This window comes from Arachis ipaensis, chromosome B3 (genome assembly GCF_059453495.1).
Source record: "Arachis ipaensis isolate K30076 ecotype BB chromosome B3, ASM5945349v1, whole genome shotgun sequence".
In the NCBI taxonomy this organism is placed as follows: domain Eukaryota; kingdom Viridiplantae; phylum Streptophyta; class Magnoliopsida; order Fabales; family Fabaceae; genus Arachis; species Arachis ipaensis.
Window position 1 is genome coordinate 22,980,101 of NC_142438.1, and position 17,450 is coordinate 22,997,550.

The 17,450-nt window shown below is 36.7% G+C and overlaps 2 protein-coding genes across 2 annotated transcripts; both read left to right on the top strand.

Moving 5' to 3' along the window:
- The first annotated feature begins 7,757 nt into the window (after positions 1 to 7,757).
- On the top strand, positions 7,758 to 9,563 carry LOC110269597 (uncharacterized). The gene is made up of 6 exons (XM_088507844.1): positions 7,758 to 7,882; positions 8,433 to 8,498; positions 8,583 to 8,678; positions 8,802 to 8,867; positions 8,952 to 9,434; positions 9,509 to 9,563. Exons 1-6 carry the CDS (start codon positions 7,758 to 7,760, stop codon positions 9,561 to 9,563), a joined length of 891 nt encoding a protein of 296 aa, XP_088363970.1.
- A 166-nt stretch (positions 9,564 to 9,729) lies between these two features.
- Positions 9,730 to 10,751, top strand: LOC148570053 (uncharacterized). The gene is made up of 5 exons (XM_088507975.1): positions 9,730 to 9,855; positions 9,946 to 10,080; positions 10,216 to 10,328; positions 10,399 to 10,492; positions 10,578 to 10,751. The coding sequence occupies exons 1-5, from the start codon at positions 9,730 to 9,732 to the stop codon at positions 10,749 to 10,751; spliced, it is 642 nt and encodes a 213-aa protein (XP_088364101.1).
- Positions 10,752 to 17,450: the final 6,699 nt, after the last annotated feature.

The window sequence follows — 17,450 nt, forward strand, 5'->3', positions numbered from 1 at the left end:
AAACCTACTCCTCTTTGCAGGTACCAATTTTCTAAAAGTGCATCAAAGCGTCTTCGATTAGACCGGGATTGGGAATAAAAATAAATTAAAATTGATAAATCAAAGAAAAGAATAAAAGGAAGGTTTTCGAAAAGAAAACATATTGAAAACAGAAAAGTTTGTGTTGAAATTAAAGGAAAGCGATAAAATGCCTTTGACTGGATTAAAAGACTTTAAATTAAAAGTAAACAATGCAGAAATGTAAATTGGACAAAGATGAAGATAAAGAATACTTGGAAAATAAATTTGCTTAAAACATAAAGTTTACAGAAAGATAAACTGAAAAAATGAAAAGATGGAAGGAACCCTACAGAAAAGTTACTCAATTGCAGACTCAGAAATTTCCTGGAATGTGAGTGTGCTTGACTGTTTTCTGAGTAAAAGTTCCAACCCTCATTTCCTAAGGCTTCCTAATATTTATAATCTGCTTTTAGTAACTAACAATTAATTATAATTAATTACAATTAATTACAAATTTGAACTTTTCAAATACTTTTCCCTTGGTAACTGCTCCCGCCATTTGATTGGAGACGTTTCCCATGATTTTCTCACGTGATAAAAGCTTTTAACCGCTCTGCTACCGTGACTGTTCAATCTTCCACTCAAATGTTCAATTCGATTCCCCTTCTCAAGAAGCTTTCATCGAATAACAAGTCATTCGAAATCCAACTAGCGCTCATTGTTCTCGATCCTTGCTTACGCGTGCATCTTTTCGAGAAACTGTCTCTGGCTTATTCCGAATCGATTTGCTTTCATCGAATAATATTTTTTCCGATCAACACTATGTAATAGAGAAATATGTGTAAGTTAGAAACATAGAAATATGTCTTTAAGTAGAAGTAGATGTAAGTAAGATAGAAATATTTATTTTACTTTAAGGTTTTGTATATCATGTTAAATTGTTGTAATTGCAAAACTAAAAAGAAATTGTAAGAAATAAATAGACCAAAAATTTAAGTTATTTCTTTATAAGGCTGAATTTTTTTTATATTCTTCAGAGGTCTCGCCTTCTACTATCTCGGCGAGTGAGCCATACCTTTTCTCCACCCGACGCCATTGTCCCGTATCTGGCTAAGGCTGGATTTGGCGACACGATGACCCAACAACCTGGTGCACTTGCGTTGGGTCCCTCTTCTCCGGGACTTCGGAGAGTGTAGGGCATTTTTTTGGGCTCGGTTGTACTGACCTGGACGTACCAGTCACACCCTGCAGCACTGCCTCTCGACATTTGAACATGTGGCCGACCCGAAACTCTACCCCACCGTCTAAGTTTTAATCCTCTTCACCCGTGTCCGAAAACGGCGTCCTCTCATGCATGGTGTCCAGATCCAGACTTTGATAGTGACTTAGCACTGCCGATAGTGCCGGAATCGGGTAAGGTGGAGGCAAAACATGGCACGCCATAGTCTGGACAGGCGTCTCCGGCACAAACTTTTCCTCATCGCCACCTTCAGAAGAATCACTGTCCGTATTATCCGTCACGTAATCTTTGTCCGACTCCTTCTCGCCCTCCTCCGCCTCATCTAATGGAATGGCGACATGAATGGGCGGTGGTGCGAAAGGTCAATCGTCCTGTATATAGGTCGAGTGCAAAGAACCACCACGACAACTATCTCCCACCTCGGCGGAAAGCTCCATTACCTGTTCCGCTATGATCCTCCCATGGATGTCGAACATCAGTCGCACATGCTCGTTCCCTTGAAGTCGGAATAGTCGGAACCGGAAAATTCCGTTACCCATGGGTGCCAGCAACCTATACCCCACCCTTCCGATCTCCCTCGCTGTTGTACCACCGAGCTTGCTCAATATCAAACTCTTCAACTCTGACAACGTATTTACATCCTGAGTGCGTAACAATATCGAATTCTCACACTCAAATAAAATGAGGTAATGTCTAAAATAGTTTTTGAAATTTTTAACTCGCATTAATTAAATTTTTCATTTTTTAAAATGATCAAATGTGTTCCTCATTCTCATAAACATCAATTTTTTGTTAATTTAAATATCACCAGTCAAGTGATGTGTGCAGTTAAATGCAAACTTGGCACTTAACAATTGCAGACTGACGTAGACATACAATAAATTCAACTCAAATTAGTGTTCAAAATTTATTTAAAAATTAAAACACTCAAATTGATCTAGGTTTAATTACTCTGCAGGTCCCTATAGTTTCACCAAATTTTCAATTAGGTCCTTATACTTTTTTCTTTTCAATTAGGTCCCTATACATAATTTTTTTTCAATTTAATCCCTGTTAACGTTAAACGTCAAAAAAATGTTAGTAAATTGTGAAATTACCTGTATACCCTTAGGGACCTAATTGAAAAAAAAAGTATAAAGACCTAATTGAAAATTCGATAAAACTATAAATATTCAATAAAAGATATTCCTATAATCCTTATTCAATGATTCTACGACATGAAAGATATTCCTATAATCCCTTTTATTTTGTCACTATCATTCTTTTGCTTATTTATATACAAATTGTACCAAAAATATTTTTTTTTTACTTTCAAAATACAACATATAAAAAAAGTAATGAATAAAATGAAACAAAAATAATAGTAAAAAATATATATAAAATTCAATTTCCATCATTCAAGTATTTATTATGATCATGTAACATTTTACATTTGTGTAGATTCATGAAATATAGTTTATGTCTTTATCATATCATGGTATACTATAGAAAACCACAAGGCTATGTAATTTGAAATCTAAAAATGAAAACCATAGAAAGCATAGTTTCAGTATAATACATAAAATCTGGAAATCAATTCTTGTGTTGCAGCCTCCCACTCTTTGAACCGGCATAAGGATCAACAATAACATTAATAATAACCGGTTCTGAAAGAGCAGACTTGAGTTCATCAGGTGTCCCAACAAGTTAGCTCTTTCCACCAAAAGCTTCAATCAAAGTCTGAACCAATGTCCAAATTGAAACCAATGTCACTATCACAAGGCTTTCTGCAGCAAAACCAGGGAACAGAGAAGCTGAGAACTCCAAAGTGTTCAAATTAGTATCATCCACGATTGCATTCTCAACAAAGATGTCATTTAAGAAGTTATTGCCATTAATGTGCTGCTGAGATAATTCTTCCTGCTCATTGAATATATATCTACTTCCTTTAGAAGAATGAAACATCAAGCCTTCAATATCATTATGTATGGATAAGCCTGCTTAAGAAAGGTCATTAAGACCTTGGGACTCTTCTCCCACGACCTTGAAATCAGGGGTTATATCATCAGGGAGCTGACATCGTCGTTTGGGATACTTTCTTGGACAAGTTCATTATCAACTAGGATCTCAACAAAATAACTACATAGACTCTGACTAAAGTTGCAGTAATGTCCAATCAGCCTCACCCAAACCCTCAAAATGGATCAATTTGATCATGCTCATTGATCAGACAAGCTGCCAAAAGAAAGAAGAAGAAAAAATAAAAAGGTTCACACAAATTTGACACATCATGTTGACAAATGAATTAAAAGATGAACATGCCAAAACCACAACTCATTATACAACTCATTATACAACTCATTATCCTAAACATCCATGAAGTATACTACAACATGGGCAAAGCAGATGAGCTTAAGTTACAATAGAGATATAGCTAATTTTAGCATCACTGCAAACAAAATACATGTAAAGCCAGTTCGAGTTTAGAAGACGTGACTTGTATACCAAAAAACAAAAGATGAAGAACAGAGATAAATTGTTTCAGAAATAAGAAGACATAGAACGCACTGTTAAAAACTTCAATTGTTCGCACGATGATGACGACTCGCCAAGAAACTCTGATCTTAGCTTCATCAATAAGCGAACAAGATAGTTTAAGCCTTCCCCATCTCGACCTCCACCCCGAAAGAAATCATGAGGCGAAGCCTCGACAAGAACAGAACCGGTGGTTAGAAGAAGCATGGTATTCATCACAGCAACAACCATCAACAATAAAGTAAATTCATAATCAGCAAAACCAATTCATATGTCAATTCATCAATTCACAAAACCCTTATATATATTCATATTGTAAACCCAAACTATTGTATCAAAAGAATTCAGAATTCAATTAAACAAATAGGTATATCAAATCAATTCAGAAATCATAAAAATTTTCATTTGCTTAAACCTGTTTCATTAACTTTGAAAAAACAAAAGAAAAAATTAACCTGTTACCTATTTTGGCAGATAGACTTCAGGCAGCAAGGCGAGGTGCGGCGAGGTGTGGCGACACGAGTAGCGGCGTAGCGATCCACGACGAGCGAACGCGACAGAAGCGACACACCACCAGTGGGAAGTAGAGTAGAGCAGACGCACGACCAGCGCAGAGCAGTGCAGCGCAGACCAAGGACGACGGACGATGAAGACGATGGACGCTCACGCTGCCAAGGACGACGACGCCGACGCCGCCGCCGCAGATGGAGGACGACACCATCGAATGGATCGGAGGAGAAACGCAGTGACTTCAGAGAACAAGGGCTGACTAGGGTTCTTTGTTTTTGGATAAAATGGCAAGGGTAATTTTGGTATTTTGAAAAAATAGAAGTGAGTTTAATTAGCTATTATAACTTAATTAGGAGAATATTCGATTTTTGAATAAAATATTCTGTTATTTTAAACGGTTTTGTCACGATAGGGACTAAATTAAAAAAAAATTTAACATCTAAGGACCCAATTGAAAAGAAAAAAAGTATAGGGACCTAATTGAAAATTTGGTAAAACTATAAAAACCTGCAGAATAATTAAACCATTGATCTATACACAATTATAAAACCCTAACTCCTAAATCTACATTTTCATCATTTGCTCTTATATGTTCTTCTACTCCTCTTCTCTACTGTTTGTTTCGACTTATTACTTTCAGCTTCAACAACTGTCTCGCAACATAAATAAATAGGGTTGGGCTACACATACAAGCTTACAAGCTTACAAGTTGGCCCAGCCCAAATAGAAGCCACGCGCATAAAGAGAGATAACATGGCGCGTCAAAATCACGCGCTCAACACTACAACCGTTACGTATGGGAAACTCTTCCACTTCTTCCACTTCTTCCACTTCTCAAAACGCTTCGAAAACAAGGAAACTCTTCCATTTTCGAGCGAAAATCAAAGTTCAAAATATACAAATCGTTCTTCGAAACCTCCATCAAAACACCATCAAACTGTCCGTGAAGAATCTGAAGCAAAGCAACAATACTCAACGTAAGTTCGTTAAGATTCCTGTATATTTTACTTTTCTTCTACGTCGTTCTTCTAGGGTTTACTTCTTGCTTCTTTGTTACACTGTTCTAAGTTCTACGTCGTTCTTCTAAGTTCTACGTCGTTCTACGTTCTTGTTCTAAGTTCTCCTGCTATTGTTGTTGATTTTTGGGGGTTTATTCCGTAGATTGGGGGGTGTATACTGCTTGAACTTGTAATGTGGCTTGATATTGAAGCATGTTTGACTGATATCTGACTGATATATATGGATGTATCTGAATAATATCTATGGGTGTATCTCACTGTTATCAATGGGTGTATCTGACATTTACATATGGGTGTATCTTACTGTTATCAATAGGTGTATCTGACTCATATATGCGTGTATCTTACTGATATCTCAATTAATTTGATATTGAAGCATGTTTGAGTGATACCTGACTGATATAAATGGATTTATCTGAATCATATCTATGGGTGTATCTCACTGTTATCAATGAGTGTATCTGAATCATATCTATGGGTGTATCTTACTGTTATTAATGGGTGTATCTGACTCATATATATGGGTGTATCTTACTGATGTCTTTGGGTGTATTTTTCGTTTCAGAGAAAATGGCAGCAAGAAACCAAACAAAAGACCTTAAGTGTGCCACACATCTCCTGAGTGATAAGTTCAGAAACATGATTGAGGAGAAGAAGGCAATTGTAAGGGATCTCGGATTCGGTGGGTTGATGCACATCCCACCACTAAGGGTGGATCACCAACTCTTAAGGGAACTGGCAAACAACTTCAAACTTGGGGAGAACAGACTGAAGACAGGATATGGTTCTTTCCAAATAACACCAAAAACAATAGGTGATGCGCTTGGCATCAATGCAACAGGTAACTAGCTCAAAATTATTGGTGTATATTAAGTTGATGCTTGGGTGTATTTAAGGTTGATGCTTGGGTGTATTTGAACCGACTTTGATACTTTGTTGTTTTCCTTTTTTGTAGGAAATCTGTTTCCTGAGAAAGTTGAGTATAAGCAACTTTCTGATGATGACAAAATAATTTATAGACGATTCCAGGGTAAGACCCTCAAAAGTCTTACCGATGAAATGATGGAAATCGGCGTTGGCAATGAAGAGGAACGCCTGATGTTCAAGAGGATATTCATCCTCTACATACAGATGGCGTTCCTTTTGCCAACGACGATAAACAAAATATCACCCGTGCACCTGGCCCCAATTTTTAAGATGGACGGCATATCGGAGAGAAACTGGGGGGGGGGCATGTTTTGACCTTCATGATCAAGGGCATCACAGACTACCAAGAGAAGAAGAAGAAGGCAATTGATGGCTGCCTCTTTGCCCTGATGATAATATACTTTCATCTTTCTGAAAACAAAGGCAAGAAGAGGGCTGAAAGACCACCAAAGCCTTGGATTGCCAACTGGACTAAGGAGCAGTTGGTGGAAAGAATGACTGCAGAAAGAGAGGAAATTTTGGTAAGTAAACATAATATGTTGCTTGTATTTTATTTACCTGAATGCTGCTAGCTAAAATATCTAATGTTTCAGGGGATTGTGAAGATGGCGGAGACAAGAGAAAGAGAAAAAATGAAAAAAAAAAGAAAAAAAAGAAAAAGAAACAAGAAATCAAAAAAACAAAAAAAAGGAAGGCGAGTCCAACATCGTCTTCGGAGACAGAAACAACTACTGACAATGACACTTCTACCTCTGAGTCTGAGACTCAAGAAGACTCAGAGGATTCAGGAAGAAAACACCCCAGCAAAAAGGGAAAAAAGTAAGTACCATACTTGGGTGTAATTTCTTTTTCGAGTTGGGTGTATTTTGTTGATCACGTTGGTTGTGTGTAGTTTATTAAGCTGGGTGTGTTCGTTTGCTGCGTTGGGTGTATATTGTATATTCAGTTGGGTGTATATTGTGAATTCATTTGGGTGTATTTTTAGTATGTTCTAAATAATGATTGTTTGACTTCCAGAATGGACTCCAGAAAAAGAAAGCAGAGGCAAGAGGAGTCAGATTCTGATTCAGAATCTGAATCTGAACCAAGTGATGAGTAATGTCCTGAAATCATTACTCCTTTCTTTTGGCTTCATTATAAAGATTTCGTGTATTAACTGAAGTGTCTATTATTAACTTATAGGAGCGAAGAATCATCACCTGCAGAGAAGGAGAAGAAAAAGAAAAAAACAAAAACAACACCAAAAAAGTAAGCACTTCTTTGCATAATATTCTGTGATAAAATTAATTTTTTATTTCTGATTGGTACTCTTTTTTTTCCACCCAGAACACAACCAAAAAAGAAAAAAGTTGTTGTAGAGGATTCACCTCCTAAAGAAGATCAATACTTTGACGGGTACAGTACATCGTAAGCTATATTACCGTCTATCATCGTAATTATTTTTGTTAACGTCTTCTTTTATGAATGTAGTGAGACATATGAAATATCAAGTGACGAACTAGATGAATGGTTAAGGAAAAATGTTGATAAATCTGCTGCAGAGGGGTATGTCTTGCTGGGCTGTGTATTTCAGATTTTGGTGTGTTTTGTTTGCTAATAATTGTTTCTTGTTTCGCAGGGAGAACCGAGCTGACCTGCGATCGACAGAAGGTCGCTATGTGACGTCTGAAACGTAAGAAGCTTTCTTATTTAATAAAATCTTGTTATCATGATTTGGGTGTATTTTGTGGAACCATTTGGGTGTATTTTGTGGATCAAGTTGGGTGTATGTTGTTTAATAAGTTGGGATATTAAGTTTGTTGTGTTGGGTGTATATTGTCCATTCGGTTGGTTGTATCTTGTGCATTCATTTGGGTGTATTTTATACCTGTATCTTATTTTGTCTGAATAACATGAGATCTGTTTTAGAATGCCGGCTGTGAACTTGGGAAGTGATGGTCCTTCCTCTCAAGGGCGCATAGAACAGAGTAGTGTAAACCAGCCGTCACAGAGCATGTAATTTCTCTTTCAAATAACCGTTACTTTTGTTCTTCTATTACCCTTCTACTCCTAATTCTGTATATATTTTTTTTAGAAAAAAATCCTTTATTATTTTATTCAAGAAAAAAAAGGCAGGAAAAAAAAGCAAAAACTGCAAGTATGTAAGTTCTCAAAAAAACAAAGCCTGTCTTCTTTTTGAATTGTTCGGGTGTATTTCTTGAATTTCTTTGGGTGTATTTTAGGTTGAGTCCGTCTGATTCGAATATGATGGTTGTGAGGGAACAGACACCGTCGGAAGCGCTTGCAATGTGAGTTTTCCAATAATATTTCAACCTTATAACCTTATTATTTTTCAAAGGCGTTGTTAACCTTTCATTTTTCTTCTTGTTTAGAGTCCCGATTCAGGTTTTTGTGCCGGCATCCCAAACAACCACTGAGACAGATTTTGAACCAACACCTATGCTACAGATTGAAGGGACTACAGAAACGTAAGAAATAGTATTGAGTGTATATTTGTTTAGAGTTTGGGTGTATATTTGCTAACAGTTTGGGTGTATATTGTTCCTGATTAGTTTTTTTTACGCCGTGATTAATTTTTTGTAATTGTGCAGCACTCCTGAAACCCCCCAACAACTTCAAGAGACCACACCCACGCTTCCCCCAGCTCCAACTAAAATGTAAGTTCATCAGACTAAAATCAATCTTTGCTTATCATCCGTATATTCTTATTCTTATTCTTATTCTTATACATGATGACGCGGTCATCCAGACGCAGAAGACGCTGCTGCCTTGTTGATGATGGCACGGACAGCATCCTATGTTCCTAAAACAGATCCAGGGGTGCCATCATTCAGCCTTGGATTGACTGATTCAAGCCAGGAGGGGGCGTCAACGCAGGAGACAGAAAGGGCAAAATCTCCTGAATCTGCAAATTTGATAGAACAATTGGACGATTTGGTCCAAAAAATAGCAAGCAGTGCGGCGAAGGGGAAGAACAAAAGTCCACAAATTCAGAGGGAGACTAGGGGAGAAAGTTCTGCAAAGTTTCGAACTCCTGGGGGATTATATCAGATTACGGATGATATGAAACAAAAGTGCTACATCTGGGGGACGAGACTGAAGGAAGATGCAGATGGCAATACTAACGAGTATGAGGAAATGTGCACTCTGATTGGCCAAGGAGAATACATTTTGATGAGAATGCACCTTGTATCCCTCCAGGCAAAAAGTGATATAGAATCTCAGGTAATATTAGAATAACATTAATGTTTTTACACCAAAGTCAATTGCAATGCTTATTAATGTAAAATTGATTTCGGCATATATTTCTAGATTGTATCTGCCATCTGCCTCATCCTCAACCAGAAAAATGAAAAGAGGTTTTAAGAACAAATATACTGTCTCCCCCCCCCGATATTGTGGTAAGTGTTACTTCTACGAACTTTGGGTGTATTTTCTGTATTGATTTGGCTGTATTTTTTACGTTCAATTGGGTGTAAGTTTAGTATTTCATTTCTTGTTTTGCAATTCTTGCAGTGCATGGCACTTTCGGATCACCCAAAGGGGGAATTCGTATCACCGAAAACGAAAAAGGAATTCAGGGTGGAAGCCTACCCGAGTTTCATTCCCTTCATAGATAGAAAAAAATTAACTTCGCATCCATATGTAAGTTTTCGTTTGCTAAATTTGTTAGTACGCTTATTTACTTATATGCCAAATAAAATAACACACTGTTGAAATGTGGCAATCCTTCAGATTTTTGCTCCTGTTTGCCACTCGGGGCATTGGTGGTTATGGCTAATAAATAAAACAAAGCGGAAATGTCATATACTTGACCCGCTACACAAAAAAGCTCAAAGCGATGAGAGAAAGGACATTAATAAATTCACTGTAAGTTGCCTCTGTCTTCTTTACTTTAATATTTAGGTCTATTTCGTTAGTTGTGTTGGGTGTATATTGTCCATTCAGTTGGGTGTATCTTGTGCATTTATTCGGGTGTATTACTGATTTGTTTTGCTATTTAAGGGATATGTATTTTCAAGATTGATAACATATGCCGGCGGGGAACCTCTACAGAAAGGGGAGAACGAGAAGAAAATTAAATCATCATATGTTAAAATATCAGGCCAAAAAACAAGGTATAAATTTGTGAGTCTGAACATTAAACTTTCGTAAATGAGATTTGTAATTTATTTTCTTCGTTTTCAGCTATGACTGCGCTATCTATGTTATGAAGTGGATGGAGTTAATTGAGCCGGAAAACATCAAAAAGGGGAATTATGAATGGGATAATTGGCCACAGGTAACTGTCTTTAGAACTATATAACTCTGTATTACTTTACTGAATTAATATTGCTGTTTAAACAGAATATACTTTTTAATTGTAGGAGGAGGTGGACCACTATAGAGTGGAGTATGCTTCCCGGATACTATTCAGTGAGATGAATAAAGAAAGATATCGGGCAATTAGGGAGAGTAGTGCTATAAGGCTGTCGAAGCCATCCTCTGTATTATTGAGTCCGTTTTGTCAGATTAATTCTGCTGATATAGAAACTGCGTAATCCAACTGCTGGGTAGTTTGTAAATTGAACAAATGATGTAAATATTTGCCATTTATCAACAACTTCTATTCCATGTATATTTTTTCCCATAGTTAAACTATCTGTGCTGGTAAACTGTCTGTGATGTATTCAAAAGCTGTATTACAGGTGGTAAAATATGAAGGAAAAAATCAAGGCATATATAAACGCAAATTATAAACTGTTACACCCAACGCAGGTCTAATAATACACCCAACATTGCATAGAATATACACCCAAACTGTCTGTGCTGTATTCAAAATGTATGAATTACATGTACTAAAATATGAAGAAAAACATCAAATCAAATATACACCCATAACCTGCGAATTTTTAGAGCTTTTGTTCTATATGAATCTATATATGTGTCTATATGTAAATTGTCAATGAACAAAAATACACCCAAAAGAACGGTGCTTTTACACCCATATTCTATAAAACTATACACCCAAAGAGTTATCCCCTGCTGCTGGTACCCTGAACTGATAATTCATAACGTGTCCTTGATATTGGCTGGAATTTGAATGCGCCGCTAATGCAGCATCAAACAGGTTTATCTGAATATAACACTCACACATTAGCTAACCTATTAACGAGAAAAATAAACTCAATCGCCACAAATTTAAAGAACATTACTTTTACCTCGCTTAAAACTTTCGTCTTCTTCTTCTTTGTGCCATTTGCAATCTGTTTCTCCAGCTTTGAACCTAGCCTGTTTTTTGGACGTCCTCTTGTTCGAATCCTTGGCGGGCTTTGAAGCTCGTTAACGGATTCCAAGTTGGCGTCTTCGTGGGATAAAGAAGATGTCCCCTTCCTTTTGGCTTTTAATGCTTCCATCTCGGCCATGACGTTATCGTACGCACGGTGCAGAATTGCAGTCAGCTCCTCTGATTCGGAGGCAAATTCGCAAATATTTTGCGAACGAAAAACCAATTGGTCGAACCTCTTGCTTCTTGGCTTCATTAGTGGCTCGTCGTGGCTGCTCTTGATGTGTGTGTGTCGCCTCTTTACCTTCTTGCTCCATCGTTCCAGTATGTATCTAGGTGACACTTGGCTTGCTTGTTCGAAGCTTAACACGCTTAGTGCGTGACGGCACAGTATCCCTCTCGACTCGAATAATAAGCATTCGCATTTTACCTCGGCTGCAACTGAGTCGTAAGTAACCACGAACTTGTTGAATATTGAGCTGGAAACTTGTTCTCCGACTTCGTATACTGAATAGCCTAGAGCGGAATTCTTTAATCTGGTGATGCAATTCGCCTTTCCTCTGAATTGCGCTTGGACTTCCCTAAACTTTGCGTGAGTGTACGCATCTTGAAACTGAGCTTCAATGGAGGATTTGGTTGCACACGGTATGACCGTATGAAAATCTGCAGCATCTGATTCTCTCTCTGCTTGCTCCCTGCTTCTGAGGCAATTATCGTATTGTTTGACGAACTGAATAAGCGAGCTGTTCCGGGTGATATACTTGTTAAAAAATGAATGCATGCTCTCGCTCCTTTGTGTGCTTCTCATCCCTGCCCAGAAGTGGTGATCCAGATAGATAGGAACCCATATGTGACGGTCTTCGTACAGATCTGCATAATACACCCAAACACAGACTGTAAATACACCCGAGGGAACATGAAATATACACCTCTGCTGCAGATTTTAAAAAGACATTACCTGAAAGCCACTTGTTGTCCGCAAGACCAAAATTCAGCAGAAAATCATTCCAATTCCTATCGAATGAGTCTTTGCTATGAGAGTTCCAAACAACTTGGCTCATTTCTTGTTCGATATCGGCATGTCCCTTGTACCCGTTTAATTTGCTTGGAATCTTCTTCATGATGTGCCAAATACACCAACGGTGAATTGTCGTTGGCATACAGGCCACTAAAGCCCTTTTCATTGATGCGCACTGATCGGTGAGAAACCCTTTCGGAGCGTTTCCTCCCATGCAACGAAGCCAGCATTGAAATAACCATTTGAATGATTCAATTTCTTCGTTCTTCATCAAAGAGCATCCGAGAAGTGTTGACTGACCGTGGTGATTCACCCCGACAAAAGAACCACAGACCAAATTATACCTGAAACAAATTACCATGGTCCAGAATGCAAAATCATTAGTTACATCTTAACAAATGCTTCGCATACACCCAATGAAACAGCCAATATATACCTCTGATGCGGATTCGTAAAAATAAAATAATTTAGCATCATAAACAGGGGCAGTTTGTTACCTGTTTGTATTGTAGGTGGTGTCGAATGAAATGACGTCTCCGAAATACTCAAAGGCGGCTCTGCTTCTTGCATCGGCCCAAAAAGCGAGCTTAATCGATTGATCCTCTTCGAGTTGGAGCTCAAAAAAGAAATTTGGATTCTTCTCTTTCATTCTTAATAAATATTTCCCGAATTCCTTTGCATCTTCTTGTTCGGAAACATTCCGCACTTCCCTCGTAATGTAATTCTTCACGTCCTTTTCGATAAAATTTAACTCGCGATGACCCCCGACAGCCGCAACAAATGATTGGTATGTTTTGCTTGGTCTGATACCGGCCTCCTCGTTATTCTCTATTGTACAACGAATGGACATGCTTAGTTCCCTGTGCTGTTTGAGCATCTCTGCTTTGTTTGGACAGCAGAGGTGTGAATGATCAAGCACAACCTTTGAAATAATCCAAGCACCGACATCCTTCAATGTGTGTATATAAATTCTTGCAGGACAGTTTAAACCGGCTGTAGGATTGGTCTTCTCGGTCGGAGATATTTTAGATTTCCATTTTCCCTCTCTGCTACATGTAATCAGTTGATTCTTAATCTCATTTCCCTTCCTATTTGTGCACCGAACTCTTGTAGAGAAACCTGCAGCCTTGGTGTAGTTCCTGTAAAATTTTCCAGCATCTTCAAGGGTGGTAAAGGTCATTCCAACCTTCGGAACAAGCTCGTCATCAACAACCGATAGAGGCTGCACAATACACCGTGTCAGAAACTGTGAATACACCCATAGATATGATTCAAATACACCCAATCATGCCTAATATGATACAGCCGAACCGCAACAACTCAACTACACAATGACCTTTAAAGCCATAAACTGTGAATACACAGGCTGCAGAATACACCATGTCAAAAACTAAAAACACACCCAATCATGTCTGATATAATACACCTGAACAACAACAACTCAATTAAAATAACAAAACCAGTAGTGTAGATACACCCACACTTCTAGCAAAAATACACCCAAAAAAAGACCTGATCTACACCCGAGCATCTGCTATAAATTTCAGGTAATTAATCACAACTAATACATTGAATCGACAGATTCATGTTAACGTGTTAGTTTCACAGTCAATGTTCAGCAATTTTTCAACCACACAATGCTATACAAATTACCGAAAGAAAATTGATTATGTAAATCAAACCTCAGGAACTTCGTTAGATTCAAATTCATAATCCACTTCGCCTGGATTCAACTGAGAATCTGAGGTGGAATGATCCATTATCTTCAAAACGAGTTCAAACTTTGATTTCAGAAAACAACAAATCAAAATAGAAAACGAAGCTCGAGTTGCAGAGAGAAAAAAAAGTAACGTAAACGAAGAACATACCAGTGAGAAAGGGAGAGGAAAAGAACGATGGAGAAGAACGAGGGAAGACGCGCGAGAAGAAGAACAACCAAATCTCAAAATAACGAAAACGAAGAAGGAAACAAATATTTTATATTTGGTAGTTAGATATACGCGGGATCTTATATAGCGCGTGTAATCAACGTATGTGGAGCAACGCGTATTTTCGTTTTATTGTTTAATGAGCTTGTAAAGCATACAAGCCCTAATGGCTTGTATGCAGAGCTTTTCCGAAATAAATAATATTGCTAATAATTGTAATATTAATAATAATCAATGATGATAATACTCAATAATAATTAGGAGGACAAAAGTGAAAGGGCTTAGAATGGGAAAGAAACTTTAATAAAATTGAATGTTCAAAAGTTTCTCCCAGAAGCGAATAAAATTGCCACCAAAGGACACCAAAACCATCCTCAGCAATTCAAAACAATGAATTTTATGATTCCCATAGTGTATTCAAATCTCTCTCCCTTCCTTTCTCCTACCAAACTCCCAAACAATAAAATGTCTAATAATCATCAACTCCAATCTTCATCTTTCTTTTCTACTCCATTAATGACCATTATCTTTCATCATTTACAAACTTTTAGACATACTCTAAACATATAAACCAAATCAAAACATATTAACACACATTCATGTGGACACATTAAAATAATGTAGAAGAGAAGTGATAAAATAACAAACAACCTTAAAACTTGACGTGGCTCTCAAAATAATCAACAAAGTAGAGAATACACAATCTCATATTAAAGTTCTAATTGGAACCCAATACAATATCCGAGTGCATGAGGCTACTATTTGGTGTAGTCTAAAAAGGGCAGATGGACAAAATCTTACCCCTTCAAACTTAAAGCTTGTTTCCAAATCTGAACCAATAACCTATCACAATACAACAATCTTATTGTGTGTCAAGGCTCACCCTCAATTAGAACTCAATAGATCCTAAAATTTCATCTGATGTGCCCTTGAAAGATTATACACAGTCCTACCAGAGCAAGCAAAAAAATATTTGCAGGATTTTAACCTATGACCTCCAATCCATAACTCATGTAGTAACAATTGTACTTTTGTACTATGGCTAAACCTCAATAAAATAAATAAAAATTTCACATAAATATAAACAACAGATAGAAGGAGTCGAACCATAATACTACAACATGAACAATTGAAAGGAGAAACTTATATCCCTCTCTGTACATAAGAAAGAAAATTAAAGACCATAATCCTTATAAATCATTAGTTCTACTTATTCTTCACTTCTATGATCTGACTATTTAAATAAGAAAACTCCCTTCAAACAAGGTTTTGCAATTCACTTTCACCTACAGCCAAATCTATATCTCAAAATTAATCAACCTTTGGCACACTAATACACATTCGATTGAAGAATAATCTTATTCAAATACACAAAAATCACCTTATTGATTTAACACTTCATTAAGCATTTTGGTTGGCAGAATATTAAAATACACAATTTGAAAGAATACTCAATATGGTTTACTAAAAATTAAATAAATGTTAAAAAAATTCCAACCATTAACAGAAATTATCAACAATATCAGTGACTATAATACTAAAAGTTCATTGAGCATGAATTCAAAGTTTTTGCAATGCAAAACCCCATAAACCTTAAAATTGAAGACGGAAAAGGAATAAACCCGAGAAAGAAACATACCATATGGGGGCACTTGTCTTGGTCAACGACGCGAGTGTTCTCAAGCTTGATGTTGAGCTACTGGTCAACGGAGAGAAGAGTACCCTCATGGCCAAATCATTCTTGAGCTCGGGTGCTCCACCGTTACTTCTCTTCCCACCAAAAAGTCAGTTTAAAACTTTGCAGTTGGACCCTAGACCATGCACGACGTCGTTTAGCAAAGTGCCAAATTAGCGCTAAACTGCACACATCAACAGCGTTAACACGGCTAGGGCTGGAAGTGAGTCGAGCTGAACCGAGATAGACCAAACTCAAACTCGGCTCATGAAAATTAAACTTGACTCACGACTCGTCTCATTAATAATCAAGTCTATATTGTAAACTCAAGCCCGGCTCAACGAAAGTTCACGAGTTCACGAGCTGACTCAAATAATAGAAACATAATCTATAATTTTATATCAATAAATTATAATTTATATATATTAAAAAATATTTAAAAAGATAACTTTTATATATTGTATATCTATCAATTATAAATCTTTTATTTATGTCTTACGTCAAAATTATATATAAAAAATGACTATAAAATTTTAAATAATTAAGAACATTAATATGTATGTGAAATTATATATTATTATTATTATTATTATTATTATTATTATTATTATTATATATTAAATTATTAATACGAATATCCTATATGCATTTAATCCATATTTTTAATATTATATATATAATTGAAGTAGCACAAGAGCTAATAAGTTGGGCTTATCCAAGTTTAAACTTAGCTCATTTAATTTATGAGCTTAATTTCAGGTTCAAACTCGACTCACCGGCTCACGAGTTCAACTTATCAAGTTATTAACAAATCGAGCTCAAGTTGGCTCATGAGCTAACTTGACTCACTTCCAACCCTAAACACGGCTAGTGACATTTGGATCAACGGAGATTGAATTTCTGAAAGTGGGCAATACATTTGGTTATTTTAAAAAGTAGAGGACTTAATTAATACGAGTTGAAGAATTTAAAGACCATTTGAGACATTATCTTAGGCTCATTTTTTTGGTTATGGAACAAATATTGGTATTGTTCAATGAAATGGACATATAGACAAATTTTTCCCTGCTATGGTGTCAGGTTTAAAACGTAAGCTACGTTTTACTTTTGGCTCATTTTTTTTTTGTTCAAGAAACAAAACAAACGCAGCCTGCGTTTTGTTTTTGCATGGTTTTCAAAATTTTTTTTATTTTGTTTCAGCCCAAACGCAGCCTGTGTTTTTTGATGGGTATGATATTTTTTTTTTTTCGGAATAACAAAACGCATCTTGCGTTTTGTGTGCATATCAGCTTTTTTTTTGGAAAATGCAAAACACAGGCTGCGTTTTTTGTAGTGTCTGATTATTTTTTTGGA

Bases quoted from the DNA above. Each gene is read 5' to 3' on its own strand.
- LOC148570053 (XM_088507975.1), top strand. From the start codon at position 9,730: ATGGCACTTTCGGATCACCCAAAGGGGGAATTCGTATCACCGAAAACG. The intron at 10,081-10,215 runs GTAAGTTGCCTC...TTGCTATTTAAG, and splicing joins AGGACATTAATAAATTCACT to GGATATGTATTTTCAAGATT. The intron at 10,493-10,577 runs GTAACTGTCTTT...TTTTAATTGTAG, and splicing joins AATGGGATAATTGGCCACAG to GAGGAGGTGGACCACTATAG.
- LOC110269597 (XM_088507844.1), top strand. From the start codon at position 7,758: ATGTCTTGCTGGGCTGTGTATTTCAGATTTTGGTGTGTTTTGTTTGCT. The intron at 8,499-8,582 runs GTGAGTTTTCCA...CTTCTTGTTTAG, and splicing joins CCGTCGGAAGCGCTTGCAAT to AGTCCCGATTCAGGTTTTTG. The intron at 8,679-8,801 runs GTAAGAAATAGT...GTAATTGTGCAG, and splicing joins ATTGAAGGGACTACAGAAAC to CACTCCTGAAACCCCCCAAC.